General features: G+C 37.5%; 1 protein-coding gene across 1 annotated transcript in view; it reads left to right on the top strand.

Moving 5' to 3' along the window:
* The first annotated feature begins 5,958 nt into the window (after positions 1–5,958).
* Positions 5,959–17,414, top strand: part of LOC149153020 (ATP synthase subunit d, mitochondrial-like) — an 86,722-nt gene continuing 75,266 nt past the window's right edge. The window contains exon 1 of the mRNA XM_089437912.1: positions 5,959–6,253. Within this exon, the coding sequence (XP_089294038.1) occupies positions 6,098–6,253 (156 nt within the window). The 5' untranslated portion in view covers positions 5,959–6,097. The remainder of the gene's footprint in view (positions 6,254–17,414) is intronic.

The following is a 17,414-nucleotide window of genomic DNA, read 5'->3' on the forward strand; positions in this document are numbered from 1 at the left end:
CATTTCGTCAACATGTCACAATTATGTAATCTACAAGTTTAAACAACAGATCTGAGCAGAAGGGTCTTATACTTATCTGAGAATAACTAAGAAGCATTGATGCCTTAACAAATTAGCTGCAGTTTCTTCCATTAGGCCATATATACACTGTTCATTCATTTACAAGTAAAAACATTATGAGAGCCATACATAACCACTGTCATAATACATGTTCATAACCAGCACAATAGCAATAGAAACACCAAGGAAACAATAGTCATATAATCCACATATAAACCAATATAACGCTCATGAATTAACAAGCAGAAATAACCTCATATCAATGATGCAAAGGCCAACCAGGTTCATGACTTCTACGAACCAGCCGATAGTAGACATGGTTGAGCCGAATCTCTCTTCAGCTAGTCACCCTCGTGCCATATTCCAAGCATGAATGTGTGATCTCATAAAACACATCAATCAAAACCATCGAAGGCTTTAAGAGGCCAAACCAACTCAACCCATCAAACAATGATTCCACCTCACGGCCAGACATCAAAAACCATCACCAGATTGGTCTCTACCCAAGCCTTCCAGGGTTCCAGAGCATTTGTTCCAACCAAGGCTTCTAGGACTAGTAACTGAACCCACAACTATCACCGGGCTTCCAGAGCGTTTGTCCAACCAAGGCTTCCAGGACTAGTAACTCAACTCACCAAGGGCTTTAAGAACATTTGTCCAACCAAGGCTTCCAGGACTAGTAACTCAAACCAAGATGTTATAGGGCTTCCAGAGCGTTTGTCCACCAAGGCTTCTAGGAACTAGTAACTCAACCCAAGCTAAAGGAAACATGAGAACCAACCAGAAAAACAAAGAAATGAACCCATAACACCATGGCTATCCCAAAAATGCCAAGGCTAGGCAAATCCACTGTCAATCCAGACAATCCTCCATGCCAATGACAGATTGTGACTAATAAAACACATGCATATGTCATGCATGCAAAAACTAGTGAGGAAAACATACATGCAACTCAGTACCTACAAGCAAAACCCACTATAGCTGTTGATATCGATGTCCTCTTGCACTTTCCTGCTCTTCTTTTGCCTTCTTGTTCCAAGCATCCAAGTATACCACACTCTTTAAGAGTGTTCCAAGAAAACTCTAAGTGTCAAAGAGTATGAGAGAGAGAATAGAATGAGAGCTCCAAACTGAACTGACAAAAGGTTTCACTGACCAAACCCTGCCCACTGATCCTCAAAAGCCTTTTTACCAATGAGGTCTCTATTTTCTTCAATTTCCATTATTTTCCTTCATTTTCCTCCTCACATGCAACTTGTGACCTTTCACCTCCCTTTTCTCCTAATTTCCATTATTTTCATAAACAAATGTGCCAAAAATGTCATTTTGCCCTTCCAAAGCCTTTGCCAATTTCCTTTAGCCATAATAATTGAAATGAACACCCACTAGGATCTTTTGCCCAACATTCAACTTGGAATATGTGTCCCATGACCTTGGTCTTATTTTTGCCTTTATTAACTTTTACATGGAATTTTTTTAAGTAGGCCCGTTACATGAACAATACAATTAGAACACTAATGAATTTTGATAACAACACAGAAAAGGAAATGGCCATATAAATGTTAGAGAAGCTCTTAACTTACAACAACCTCCAAATGTCATAACACATTCAACTTCATTGTTGCTTGTGTGTTCAACATTTTATCTATATAATGCACATCAACACCACCGTAATTTGGAATATATAATTATATGCAATGTTTCCTCTTATATCTTTCTAGCTTGAAACACCCTATGTATTATTATTATTTATTCATGACACATAATACACCCTATGTATTGTTAATATTTATCCCATTAACTTCCCCAAAAGTTATAAGATATAATAATATCCAATGTTTTTTTTTGAAAAAAAATATGAATATCATGGAGACACACCATGTATTGTTAATATTTATTAATGTACATCTTCACAATTTCAAAGATATAATTATATGTAATGTTTCATAAATATCATGAAGAAAATCTACGTATTATTAATATTAACAATGAACATGGTTAACGATTTTGCAACTTGGATTTGGCCAAGGAACCTCCCCCAACTTTGAATATGAATATTTACTTTGTCATTGCATTTAACATGACATCACATCCACTTAAGCTATTGCTGGCTCTCCTCAAAATAGGACACCAATTTAAAGTTTAGAATGCACCATTAATTGAGGACCAAGACTTCCTTCTTCTAATCACACACAACACACCCACCTCTACGATACCTTTTTTTCGTAAAGAAAATTCATAATTTCATTGGAGAAATTACATGTTGTAGATGCCTGAAGGCATATGCTGTAAATGTGGCTGTCTATCCACTGTCAATATCTAATATTTACAATGAAACCCAATGGGTATACTGTGCTGGTTCAAGACCTCAATAAAAACTTCAAAAATTCACCCACACGCGTGTGTAATGCTGTCCATATTTACAATCATTTACTCATATATACTAAATATAAACAGAATCAAAATTACAATAAAGTTCAAAATCAAGATGCTGATAAATTAGGGGCCTCTACGATACCTATAATGAGTTATAGCGTAGATTTGGTTAAAAAAAACCTCCTCCAACTTAAACATAAATTTTTTATTTATCAATACCTTTAACATAAATTTTTTATTTATCAATACCTTTAACATAATAACACTCACTCACCCTTTAAAGGGAAAACCCATTAAAAATTTAGTATAGCTACTGACCAATTCAAAATTTACTCTCACTACTAACCAATTAAAGACTAAAAATAACCTTTTTCAATTAAACAACACAACCTTCCTACCAAACTTATAATAAAACTACAATTCCTATGTAATTAAAAAACATTCCTAAATTCAAACATAAATATTTTATTTATAAATTATTTTAATAAAATAATACATCTACTCAAGGCAACACTTCCACTTCAAAAACAAGGATCAATTCACACCAAAACAAACCAATATTGTCAGCCGAAAACCAAGCCAACCAAACAAGCATATTCAGCGTCCTTGCATTGTATCGTTATACCCAAGAGTTTACATAAAAACCACCCTTGCTTTCAATAACCTATTGGCAGGCAAAAGGCCTAACTGAGGGGAAACAAATTATTATTAATATCATTTTTATACGCGGCCTCTGGAATAGAATCCTTCCATTTATTTATCGGAGGATAGAGCGGCCAAGGGTGCGAGAAACTCTCAGAAAATTGAAACGTAGGTCGCAGGATCCAATCGCACGGTAAAAATGAGCGGAAAGAAGATCGTGGAGAAGGCTGCTAAGACGATCGACTGGGATGGCATGTCGAAGCTCCTCATTTCGGACAACGCCCGCAGGGAGTTCTTCAACCTCCGCCGAGCTTATGAAGAGGTTAAGCGAACTCTCGATACCAAGTTCAGCCAGGTAATTGCCTCGCCTGATATCTTCTCCCATATATCATTTAATTTAGTTACCCCTATTTTGCTACATTTTCTTGAATTTTGGATTGTTTATGGCTGTTGATCATGATTAGGTCATAATCATTGTTAAACTTCTCTTTTCATCGAAGTGGGGAATGCGTGAATTAAATCCTAGGGTTAGGGTTTGGATGGATGTTAGTGCAAGGGTTTTATTTTATCCGTTCGGATCTGACATTTTCGTGAAACAGTTGTTATGTATTGTAAAGAACATTTGCTTTATTCGTGATACTGTTGCAGTGGGCTGAATACGAGTTCGCTAATAAAGTTTTAAGTGTTGACTTGAAGTAGCTGGTCATGTCACATTGAATAAGTGCACAAGTATTTGTCTCCCAAAGCGATTGATTGTATTGTGTCATCATCAGAAACTGTTGTTTTTTTCCTTTAGTCTTCACACTCAAGATCATCATTAGACTTACATGTAAAATCATAATCATGCTCCTTTTTCTCATTCACCACTTCATTTAATTCTTTTATTACAGTTGTTGATTTAATACTTTCATCAATTTGTTCAATTGGCTTCTAAATTTATTCTTCTATGAGATTCAAATCTCCATCAAACTTATTAGCAACTTTGTTTTCAACTTTTTTCTCATGTTATTTTGAACACCCATATATACAAAAACGATGTTAAAAACAACTTTGTTATTCTCTTCAGTGAGAGCCTCCTTATCTTCCTCTTCCTTCTCTTATCTTCCACTCCTTTACAAACCTCTCATGCTGCAAATCAGTTGTCTTCCACATGGATTTCATACACAAGTGGGCTTGTGTCACCAAACTACAATATATCAATAAGTTCTTTCTATTGCATCATGTGCAACCACTCATCACCAATTAATAATTCTTCATCGAATTTGACATCAACATAATTTTCATTCACCCTATGGTGGGTTATCCGAGCATGCATGTTCTCATTAACAAATTCAACTTCACTAAATTCATTAGTTGTGGCTAGATTCACCCATTCACATCTCACTTTGTCGTCATCATCCACATGTGTTGTATGTTTGTCTCTTTTGTGCCAAACTCTCCTTCCAAAATCTTCCATGCTTCTTTAAGTTTGTGACCTGAAATGTGGTTGTTTCTTCATCCCTTCATATTCTCAAATTAGAATAAGGGCAAAGAAATTTAACGGTTAACTTAATTGAAGGCCCATAATTGTTTGAAATGATGTTGGAAGGAATTCAAATACATAATGGAATATAATTTTCATTCACCCTATGGTGGGTTATCTGAGCATGCATGTTCTCATTAACAAATTCAACTTCACTAAATTCATTAGTTGTGGCTAGATTCTCCTATTCACATCTCACTTTGTCGTCATCATCCACACGTGTTGTATGTTCGTCTCTTTTGTGCCAAAATCTCCTTCCAAAATCTTCCATGCTTCCTTAAGTTTGTGACCTGCAATGTGGTTGTTTCTTCATCCCTTCATATTCACAAATTATAAGAAGGGCAAAGAAATTTAAAGGTTAACTTAATTGAAGGCACATCATCGTTTGAAATGATGTTGGAAGGAATTCAAATACATAATGGAATATGTTGATGACAAACCGAAAACAAGATTCTCTAATTAGAAGAAGGGCAAGGAAAGTTAAAGGCAGACATACAGAAAAAAAAAGTGGAAGTGTCCACAAACTCAAGATTTCAAACACTTAAAATGTCTATGTGACTTCATCAATGATGAAGAAAAGAAAGAATTTATGAGATAAAGTACTGTCACATAGTCTTCGCACAGATATACTTCTCTTGGAAGCATGTCAAGAGAAAATATAAAAGGAGAAATTGGAAAAAACTTAGTCTCATTTTTTGTGAATCACATAATAAAACTTATGTGGATAAGGTAAAATTTGTGCCACCTATTTTTGTCACATGTGGATAGGGAAATAGAATAGGATAATTTTATTGAGTAAATTAAAAAATAAAGGTGAAGGGAATAAATTAGATTACATGTCTTTTTTTATTGTACATAAAATTTTAAACAAAATCATAACAAAAATATTTACATATTTTTAACAAAATGATAATAAAAATATTCACATGTTTATAACTTGTTATTGGACTATCTAAAAAAAATACTATGAATATATATATATATATAACCATACATTTTAAAATAATAAAATATAATATATAAAGCTTAAAATTAAATAAAATGGAATAAAATTTCCAAATAATAAAATATAATATAATGTAATATATAAAATATAATTAAAAAACTCATATTAGATAATAAAATATTATTATTTAATTAAGCATTTGATTCCCTAAACCTCATCCTTTTTTTCATAAAATGATAATTCCTTTCTTTCCCTCCCACAAAAAAGCTTTGATGTTATATTATTATTAATATATAATTGACATGTATATCGTTGTCATGCATATCATTGTTGGACGTTCCTATCCTAGGATCAAAAGTAAATTATTATATTATAAAATAATATAAACCAACCATCGTACTATGTATTTTGCAATTAGCAATATCGTAAAAGGAAAACAACATATTTGTAGACCAAACAAGCATATTTATCGGAGGATAGAGCGGGCCAAGGGTGCGAGAAACTCTCAGAAAATTGAAACGCAGGTTGCAGGATCCAATCGCACGGTAAAAATGAGCGGAAAGAAGATCGTGGAGAAGGCTGCTAAGACGATCGACTGGGATGGCATGTCGAAGCTCCTCATTTCGGACAACGCCCGCAGGGAGTTCTTCAACCTCCGCCGAGCTTATGAAGAGGTTAAGCGAACTCTCGATACCAAGTTCAGCCAGGTAATTGCCTCGCCTGATATCTTCTCCCATATATCATTTAATTTAGTTACCCCTATTTTGCTACATTTTCTTGAATTTTGGATTGTTTATGGCTGTTGATCATGATTAGGTCATAATCATTGTTAAACTTCTCTTTTCATCGAAGTGGGGAATGCCTGAATTAAATCCTAGGGTTAGGGTTTGGATGGATGTTTTTGGATGAATTTTTTTGGTACAGCATTGTGTCTCTTACACCACGATGAAGCCGGTGACATTTCCTTGGAAAGGCAGGAAAGATTCAGACGACCAGATCATCTTCTCGTTGCCTTGCTCATCACAATGATTTTAAGATGTGGGTGGATGGTATTGACCATTAATGGCATCAGGCGGCAATTTCTAATCTTAACCAAATCGTTTTCATCGACATTAAATTGAGCGAACGAACGCGTTTTCTCTCGAGTACCACCGTGAGCAGAAGCAAGCACCGCCTGCATTTTCACATCGTTCCGGTTGTTAGCCTGGAGCTGCTGAGCAATTTCTTTTTTCTTCCATTTATTGTAAATAGATTATTCATAATTTTATTATAAAAAAAAATGAAATGTATCTCTCGACGGATCTTATATGGGACATGAAGAGTAGAAAGTTGGTAATGTACATCATGTACGTTGGCAATATGTTTACAAGTCCACGAGTATTTAGTTATTTTCTAACTATATAAATTTCATGGGAATCTCGGTAATGAAATTTGTTAGGTAATATAGATTGATTTGGTGATTTTTAATAACGTAAAGTTGTCATCTAGTATAACTGCACTCACATTTTTATTTGGTTTATAATTATGCAACATTAACATATAAGCCCACCTACTTTTTCAATTCGTTTATAATTATGTAATCCGAGTATTTCCTTAAGTATTTATTTTTCAATAAAATAGAGTTACCGTGGACAAAGCTCCATGCTACGTTTATGAGCTTCCTATATAAATAAAATAATATCAATTCATGGAATTACTGAGGCGAATACACGATAATAAGCCTCTCCTTCTACTAGCTTGAAGCACTCTACCAAGACATTCAACTGCAAGGACAAATAGGAAGGGAAATAGGGGTATCCTTTCCTAATGCCCCTTGAAGAGTTGAAGGTTTTGGTGGGAGAACCATTGAGGAGAATGGAGAAGAAAGGTGAGGAGAAGAGAAAACAAATCCAATTAGACAAATCCAATCAGTTTAGTTTTGAGAGAAGCTGAAAGCTTTGAGGGGGTGATAAAGGTACAACTATCTTAGTTTATCAAATGCTTTGGAAAAGTCAAGATTAATAACCATGCTCACTTTCTTGAGTATTTTCAAGGAGTGGATGAGCTTATGCGCAACAATGATGCCATCTAGGATTTGGCACCCTTCTACATAACCTTATTGCTCCTTGAAATGAGTGAGGTGAAGGGATTTTAGATGGTTGGCTATTATTTTTGAAATAGTTTAATAAATGACATTACAAAGGGATACAGGCCATAAGCTACATAGTTATGTGACTTGCGGATAAGAGTGAGGAAGGTTGCATTGAGAGTAGGAAGGGCAAATCTCATCTTTCTGAATTCTTCGGCAGCTTTAAAATTTATAGGCCTAGGAATGGTCAATAGACTTGAAAGAAGTTTGTGGTAAAGCCATTAGGCTTGGGGGCTTTACTTTTAGGAATACTCATGACCACCTCTTCCAGATCTTTAAGGGTGATTTCTATCATGAGGGCGACATTATGGTCATGGGAAACTAGACAATGGATGTGGGAACTATTTTTCTAATGGAAGTTAGCCTATTGGTCGAGGGTTCTTTCAAGAGATTACTGTAGAAATTCCTGAGCTCCCCTTCCAGGTGCTTGCGTATGTGAGTTTTTTTCTAGAGTTTTCTAGAAAGGAAGATATTTGGTTGTGGTGGTGATGCTAGAGCATAAATATGTGGAAGAATCTAGTAATTTTCTCTTCCTCTTTTAACAAATTGATTTATGATTTATGTTTCTAGAGTTGTTCTTCATGTTTCCTTCTTTCTTATTATTGCACCAAGATAGATCCTTTCTGTTGAGCTAAGGCTTCAGATTGACACTCTAGGATAATGTTACTGTATATATCCCATTTGGACTTTTAATTAGTTTTTTTCTTGGCGAATATTTGTAGACTCTTCCTTGGAGCCATCTTTTGATTTGAGCCTTGAGGGCTTTTAGAGTTTTCTAGAATATGGGCATTGGGGAATGGATTCGGAGTTCCATTTCCTTCTACCATTCCTTGGATTTATCCACAGAGGCAGGATCCTACAGCCATAAGCCTTCAAATATAAATGGCCTGTTATTGGGGCCTATTTGATGTCAAGCTCAAGGAAAATGGGTCATTAAACTGACCCCATGCTCGGTAAAATAGAAGCTCCCAAGAAAATATCTTTAGCAAGAAAAGATTTAGAGATTAAAAAGAGATTAGACAAACAAGAAATTTGATGCCCCTATATCATTGTTGGACGTTCCTATCCTAGGATCAAAAGTAAATTATTATATTATAAAATAATATAAACCAACTATCGTCTCCTTACATACTATGTATTTTGCAATTAGCAATATCGTAAAAGGAAAAACAACATATTTGTAGACCAAACAAGCATATTTATCGGAGAATAGAGCGGGCCAAGGGTGCGAGAAACTCTCAGAAAATTGAAACGCAGGTTGCAGGATCCAATCGCACGGTAAAAATGAGCGGAAAGAAGATCGTGGAGAAGGCTGCTAAGACGATCGACTGGGATGGCATGTCGAAGCTCCTCATTTCATTTCGGACAACGCCCGCAGGGAGTTCTTCAACCTCCGCCGAGCTTATAAAGAGGTTAAGCGAACTCTCGATACCAAGTTCAGCCAGGTAATTGCCTCGCCTGATATCTTCTCCCATATATCATTTAATTTAGTTACCCCTATTTTGCTACATTTTCTTGAATTTTGGATTGTTTATGGCTGTTGATCATGATTAGGTCATAATCATTGTTAAACTTCTCTTTTTATCAAAGTGGGGAATGCCTGAATTAAATCCTAGGGTTAGGGTTTGGATGGATGTTAGTGCAAGGGTTTTATTTTATCCGTTCGGATCTGACATTTTCGTGAAACAGTTGTTATGTATTGTAAAGAACATTTGCTTTATTCGTGATACTGTTGCAGTGGGCTGAATACGAGTTCGCTAATAAAGTTTTAAGTGTTGACTTGAAGCAGCTGGTCGTGTCACATTGAATAAGTGCATAAGTGTTTGTCTCCCAAAGCGATTGATTGGTTTGAAGTACATGTGTGGTGTACACGAGTTGCTAGGGCGCCCTATTTCTCAGATTATGGTAGACTTTGAATGCCTTTAAAATTTTGTCTGGGTTGACCAAAAGCTTCTGATTGTTTTACATTGAATGAATAAATGAACAAAAATATTTACCCCTCAAACCGTTTGGTTCATCGGCCCTTGAAGTACATGTGTGATATGCAAATGTTCGTAGCGTGCCATGGCAGCCCTTTGATCCGTTCATGAATCTCCTGATCAACAGGAGACCAACATAATTAACAGCTTTGGAACCTTGCTGATAATTCGGGGTTTGTAACAGCATGAAAACTGAGCTAATAAACATGCTTAATATGATGCTATGATGAATCTATAAGTGCAGATGTTGAATCTATAAGTGCAGATAACCTCCCAAGATCCAAATAACAAACAGGTTTATGAAGTACACAGAAACATGGTCTAACAGTCTGTTTATATAGGCTTGGATATTCAAATATACTATGCCATAGCAATAAGGAAATGCAAATCAAACACTAACAATGATATCAATTGTATAGAAAATTCTCGGTCCGAATAGAAGAAAAAGAATAATGATCAGTTCATTAAGAGGAACAGTACGAAGTGGGTTCACAGATTTGTGGTCCTTGCACCTTGATTAGAGAAAAAAACGATTCACATTCATCATTTGGGTCTGCGTTCCCTGCGACTGCAGCCTCTTCCTTGCCATTCTTATTCTCCTTTAGTAGAATAAAAGCACAAAACCGTAAAATAAACTAATCAAGAATTAAAACTTCCATTCTGTTTCCTTCGAAACTGTTTTTGAAGACTTGATTTGCCAACGTAGTCTCAGTGCCCACGTGGCAACAATCATGGTATTTAAAACTGTCTTGGTCGATCCGCTACTCGGTCAAACTAGCGGATTCATTAGGCTCAGAAGTCAACCCATTCAATGAACCTAGTTTGGGTTGAGGTAGACCCTGATTTTGTACCAATCCGGTCATAAACCAGCCGATTCTATCATAAATTGGCCGGGTCATTGCTGTGGCGGCCACGAACCCCACGCGCAGTTGTTTTGGGCATCTGTGAGTGGTTTTGAGGGAATTTGGGGGTTCTTTCTCTCCTAAAACAACCCGTTCAAGCCTTTAAAAGCATTCATGGCCTCTCATTTGCCTCACACATCTCATTTGGAGTTTTTGTGAGCTTCATTGTAAGCTCGGAGAGTGCTGATGATCCCGTGTCTAGTAGTGGTGATGAGTTTGATCATGATGATAAGTGATCATGTTGATCATTGATATGTAGACTTGTAGTAGGCTAGTGGCGCCATAGTTTGTAGCATTGTTTTTGGACTCCAAAGGCCATTTAAAGCCTCATTGATTATGTATTTTGCCACTGATATGTATTGCACTCAATGTCATTTTGATTTATTCACCTTTACATGGTATATAGATGAACAAACTTTGCTTATTTTGTCTCTATTGGTTTGGAATCATGGTTTTAAATCCTAAAAATAGTTTTTCATTAAGAATTGCTTATTTCATGTATTTTTGTAAATATTAGTTCATTGAGATTAGATTTGGCTAGTCTGTTTTTTCTCGTTTCGGTTCAAAAACTGTTTTGATAAGTGGATCGGTTCCGATTTTAAATATTATGGCAAGCTGCAACAATGCCAATATAGCAAACTTGATGTATTTTTAACTCATGTCAGGAATGACCATGCATTTGTGGTTCAAGGTCTATACTTTGTCCAATTATTTTTATTTTTATTTTTATGTGTGTAGCAAATGGGTTTTGTTTGATTACATGCAATATTCTCTACATATGTTTTCTATTGTTAATACTGTAAAGGCATTTGGGTGGTTGCAACTAGCTTTTGGCGATATCTTTGTAGTATGATGCCTTTGTCTTGTTCTCATTAGGTACCTATGTTGACGTTTTCTATCCTCTATTTTGAGAATGGAATTGTTCAAGTTTTCCCTTATTCTAGAGTCTAGACGTTTTGATTTCAAATCTCACTTATTTTCTAGCTTGTGTAATCTTTATATGTGGTTGGTGCGAATCTCCATGGCCACAACGAGAAGATGGGTGTCTAATAAGCACGGAGTTACATTTGGCCCCAATCTTTGTCATCTCTAAATCAAAATCAATGTAATTATTGGTTTAATTTAAGGTGTTGGAGTCTTCGTCTAGCTTGTTAGGTAACTATTAGTAATATTTGTATTTTCCAATCTACTTGATTGGTGTCTTTATGTTTTAAGTTTGGTCATCACTTTTGTTTTGAGTGGGGGGCACTGACTTTTTCTATTTTTGTTTCTTGATGCATTGGCCATGAATCTCTTCCGCATCTTCAATATTTTGTGTTCCAAATGGCTCTTATCCCATATGTACAATATAGAGATAATTATACTTGGTACTAGGATATTCAACAATTATTTATTGTGAAATGTTTTCAATCTATGTTAGGCAAAAGGTTATATCCAAGATACCTGTATGCTTGTTGTATGTAATTTTATACCTTTATCTCTTAGAACATGTGCTTCCTTGTAAGAGGTCACAAGTTCAAATATGGGGGGGGGGGTAGAGTACATACCACCTTTTTGTAGACTTTAGCATTCAAATTGTAATGTGGAGGTGGGTCTCTTGTCCCATAAACAAGGGGGTCTCATACACCAATTTGGTGTTTGGCTTGGCCGTGACCTTAAAATTAGATTATCATTATTAGTATAATAATTTCAATTCTAACATCTAATTTTTGTTAGTTTGAGAATGTTAGATATGGTATATAATAAGTTTGGTTTGATCTTTGTGTGATGTTCTATTTTTATGGGTTGGAATCTCACATTATTAGATACCAAACTAGTATGGGTTCATGGTTGTGGGTCCACCAATTTTGAAATTTGTGTGTGAGGGGGGAGGGTGTGGGTGCACCAATCTTGAAATCCTTGTGTAATGAGAAAGGGCGTGGATGTGGTGATTTAGAGCGAGAGAGAGAGAGAGAGAGAGAGAGAGAGAGAGAGAGGGACTTATTTGTACGGTGGGTTTTTTGGAGCAATAGTATGGAAGGAACTATGAGTGAATGATTTTTTTCAAGTACAAATGGGTATGTGTCCTTAGATCCCAATTGGTTTCTCTTCACTTAATGAATAATAGTGTATGTAATCCATTTCCTCTCATATGTCGAGGAATTGGCTACTTGTGAGAGTAATTGTATATCAAATGGTTGTAGTTATTGGGGATTCGCATATGAGTTCGACATGAGTCTATTAGATCATTTGCCACAACACTTATCACACAAGGCCTCAACTATGTAAAATACAACTCAGGTGAAAATCGGGCAAATAAAGTTTGGATGAGGAATACTTTGAATTTCAAGTGTTGAACTCCCTAGTTAGCAGAACTAGACCATATTAATTTTTTCTCATACCAAGTTTGATTTATTTTGTTGAGGTTTGTAGCTCGAGTATGTGCTTCTGCACAAGCCTTGTGTTTAGGTATGTAGAAGTCGCCCACATCTTCTTTGAACACTTGCACTAGATTGATGTAACTTAGCCTAAGTTTAACTTAGGAAAAACACATTAATATGTTGGCTTATTGAGCTAAAATAAAACTTGGGAAAATTAAAGTAAATTACTTTAGTGAATAAGTTTAAATCTTAGCCTTCGATCTCAAGTGAGGCAATATCTAATCTTGGTCATCAATCACTTTGAGATTAGGGTTAGGGTTTTGGCTCAATGTAAAGTTATAAAACCAAGGTTAAGGTGAGGAGAAGACACACAACAACAACACAAAGTTGAGAGTGATATCTTAGTGAGCATGTGTTGGGTCCAAGAGAGTGCAAAGGGGCTGGAAATCCATATTTGTGAGAGAGAAGATTTGCAGGATAAGATCCAAAGTATAGTACTATGTAATTATTTAGTTTGGCCATTATCCTAGGATGGGAGCCTAAGTGAGTTTTGAGTTTTTATGTAATCATTTAGTTTGGCCATTATCCTAGGATGGGAGCCTAAGTGAGTTTTGAGTTTTTATTATTGAAGAACTCTTTTGTTGGGAAAAAATCTGTTTGTGGTTCAGGTCATAATTTGCTTTCGCTGAATATTATGTGTTAGGAACTTAGCTGCGTTTTTGTTCAACAATTAATTGCTTGGATTAAATACTAGGTGCTGGGTTCATGTTAATTCTAAAATGGTATCAAAGCTTCAACTTTGAATCGATCTTGGAATAATAGGTTTTGGGTTTGTTTCAGATCGCCGAAGTTAGGTGTGGTTGGGATTGTACGATTCAATTATTTATTTATTTTTTAAACGACCAAGAGCAATTTTTTTATCCAGGTCAATTTTTTTTAGTGGGCATGGAAATTTAAAAATAAAAATAAAAAGAAGAAGAAGAATAAGAGTGGGGGAATGACCCCCGGATGCGGGTGTTAGTTAGGATGGGACGTGAGAGTGCCGCATGCCACATGCCGGCCATATGCCATCACGTGGCAGACGTCGGCGGTAAGGCGAGCACAGGCGTTATAAACAGCTGGTATAAGTCTATGTAGCAGAGCATAGTAAATGCCCTGCACGGCTATTCGGCTCAAGTGGAGGTTGCAATTATGGCGGGCGTGTTCCAAGGTGAGGTAGCTGAGGCTATAAACCATGCCGTTGGTCAGGGAATGTTGCTGGTTCTTCCTTCTGGCAGGTCTCTGCAATCTCAGATGCCTTGCCTCTCCGTCTCCGCTGGGATCTCCTCGCTGTCTGTTTGGGTTCTTCAGCAGTCTATTCCTCACGCTGTCTGTTTGGATTATTCCATGGTCTGTTTGAATTTCCTCTCCTCGACCCCTGTAAGGATGGTGAGACCTCGGCAGCGTATGCTTAGCCGTCGAGGCCCTTCCAGGGGAGGAACCTCTCGCAGTCACGTTGCAGATACTTCCGTCCACTGCTGTCATTGCCATAACATGCGCTCTATTGGAGCTAATCCCCTTCATTCAAGTCAATTCATGGACGCTGGTGCTTCGAGCTCGGCTTCCTTGCCTGCCTTCGGCTCTGCTATTTTCAACTTTAGCAGTTCCATGAACCGCCCCCAGCTCAGTGCGCACGTTTCGGTCCTGTTCATTGAAAAATCCCAGGAAGACAATGACTCTCTGGATGAACATGGGCAGGGGAAAGCTGACAGCAAGGTGTAAGAAGCAAAAGATCCTGATACTGGCCCGGAGAAAGAAGTAAAGGATCCTGCCTCAGACTTGGAGAATGCCTCGAAAAGCATGCTGGATCAGAGGGCGAGGACCAGCGAAGCAGAAGACACTCCCCCACTGCTGCTGAAAAGGAGGCTTACGGTTGGTGCCGGGTAGAGGAGGAGCAAATGGACGAATAGCGATGCCCGAGCCCAAGGTTTACATGGCTCTTCTATCTGGTCTTCTGGTCCCTAATGCTGTCTGTCTTAGCTTAGTTTTGGCATCAGTGCTTTTTGTTTGTGTCCTAGAAACTTCGTTAATGGGCTGGGCAATGTTAGTCTCCCCTGTGTGGGATAATTCAGATTTCTAGTCGGCGCCCCTGCGTGGGCTAGCTCTTTTGGATGGTTTAGACTCTCTGTTTGGCGCCCCTGCGTGGGCTAGCTTTTTGATTGGCCTTAGCTGCTCCTGGATGATATTCCCAGAGCCTGGTTCTCTCTGTTTTGTTATGATGTAAATTTGGTCTTCTGTACATAATATATTAGCATAGTTTTACTGAGAAAAAAAAAAAGAGTGGGGGAATGACTGGCTTGACCTAGCTGCCATAGTCGGTCAGGGCAATGGATTTAGCTACCGTAGGAGTGCAGGTCTGTTTGTGGGCTCGTAGCGAAGTTGCCCAGGTGGATGTGATTTGACAACTAACAAATTGAGTTAGGGCCGACAAGATTAGAAGCGTCAGTGTTAGGACGTTGGGTAGTTTGGGCGTTGTTGGTTTAGCAGGGACTAGTTGCAAAATATCGTGGTTGGACAGGTGCAGGTAATTGATCGTAGAGTTGGTTGGCAAGAACAACGATAGCTACAGATTGAAGTGACCGAGCATGACATGCTAGGGGCTAAAATTCAACAAACAAGGTGCTGCGGGAATTGAGCAAGTCGTGGGGCATCAAGTTGTTAGCAAGGAGGAAATTGGCCAACATAGTAAAGTTACAGCAGAGACATGGCTGACTGTTGATGAATAACAATGTAAAGACAGTTAGTGTGGCAACAAAGAGCTTGGGTGTTGCGATAGTTTCTAGAGTCGCTGCACATAGATGCTAGAGTCGACAGGTAAATCGATGGTTCATAGGCATGCAGAAAAGCAACTGCCAGGGGTTGATTACAGTTCATGTGGGAGTATAGTTGTTGTGAGACAACAACCATTGGATAGTCAAGAAAATCACCAAGGCTGTAGGATCAAACAATTGTAGCTATAGAAAGTATTAACATGTTGAGACAAGCTAAGATAAGGGTTTGTGCAGCAAGACTTGGTCATAGGCAGAGTGGTGCCCTTGTCAACAAGGTGTTGTTGGGCGTAGTAAGGGTAGAGATAGTCTGTAAAAATGGCCAGTGGACAATAGAGCATCTAGTCACATGAGGGGGATGAGGTCTGTGTTCTGTAGTATTTCAGAGACAGGCTCACATTGCCATGTGAGTTGTCGAGCTAGCACCATGCATGCAGTAAAGGCTATTGGACGTATTAGATTCTAGTTAGAGTCAAGAGGATTTTTGGAGGTGGCAAGGATGTTATTTATTCCAGGGTTGATGGTACACTTGCTCTTAGTATCGACCTTGGAGGATGATGGGTATAGAGTTTTGTTCTAGGATGGACAAATGCTTCTATGTTCAGAGGGAGAGACCTTGGATGCAACAATAGTGCTTGTCATCAGATAAGGGCAGTCATACAGGTTGTTGGGACAACATGTGGGTGTATCTAAGGGTACCTTGGATACAGGATCAATGTCAGTTATTGAGAGGGGACAAGTGACTAAGAAGAGTGATTCTTTAGGTACTGCTAGGAGACTTAGTTTGTATGATATGTCATTGATAGATGCTCTAGAGTGTTAGGTTCTTAGAATGGTTGGTTGTGATAGGTTCTTAGCACAAGTTTTAGGTTAGGTAGCAGGATAGGTTTTAGGGTTAGAGGGAGCAACTACAGGTACTAATATGGGCTTGGAGACAGATCTAGGTGGAGGAGGTTCTTTTAGAAGTAGCTCCCTTGTTAAGAGGGAGTGTTGGAGTTTGTAGCTTGGGTAGGTACTTCTACACAGGTCTTGTGTTTAGGCATGCAAAAGTTGCCTACATCTCCTGAGAACAATTGCTCTATGTTGAGCAAGTTGCTGATGTAACTTAGCCGGAGTTTAACTTTGGAAAAACATGTATTAATATTAATATGTTGGTTTATTGAGCTAAAATAAACTAAAGTAAATTACTCAAGTTAATAAGTTTTAATCTTAGCCATGTAGAATTTCCACGAAATTCTATTCTGCTGATAAGAATTACGAACAAAAATAAAACACAGTCACACAATTCAAGACATTTTTTTTTTAATTACTAGGGAACCCATATGAGAAAACCCTTTGCTTGATGAGAATTTTATTGATGGCAAAACTCAGCAATTGATCTTTTACAAAATAACTGTCTCAATAGAAACCAATCTGATTTCTTTGCTAGAACTAAGCTTGAAACACCTGCAAGACTGTTGATCTTTGTTGCCCTCTACCAACCATGCACAAAAAAAAGGAACTCGACTTTGATTCCTTGAATTAGGGCGTAAATCAAGGAATCACTTTTCTCGCTAATTTTCGACAAGCCATCAATCTCAAGTGAGGTGAATCTTTGTCGTCAATTACTTTGAGATTAGGGTTAGGGTTTTAGCTCAATGTAAAGTTATAAAAGCAAGGCTAAGGAGAGGAGAAGACACACAACAACACAAA

The sequence above is a fragment of the Pinus tabuliformis genome, chromosome 9 (genome assembly GCF_031772625.1).
Source record: "Pinus tabuliformis cultivar Carrire ecotype Pingquan chromosome 9, CPIR1, whole genome shotgun sequence".
Taxonomy (NCBI): domain Eukaryota; kingdom Viridiplantae; phylum Streptophyta; class Pinopsida; order Pinales; family Pinaceae; genus Pinus; species Pinus tabuliformis.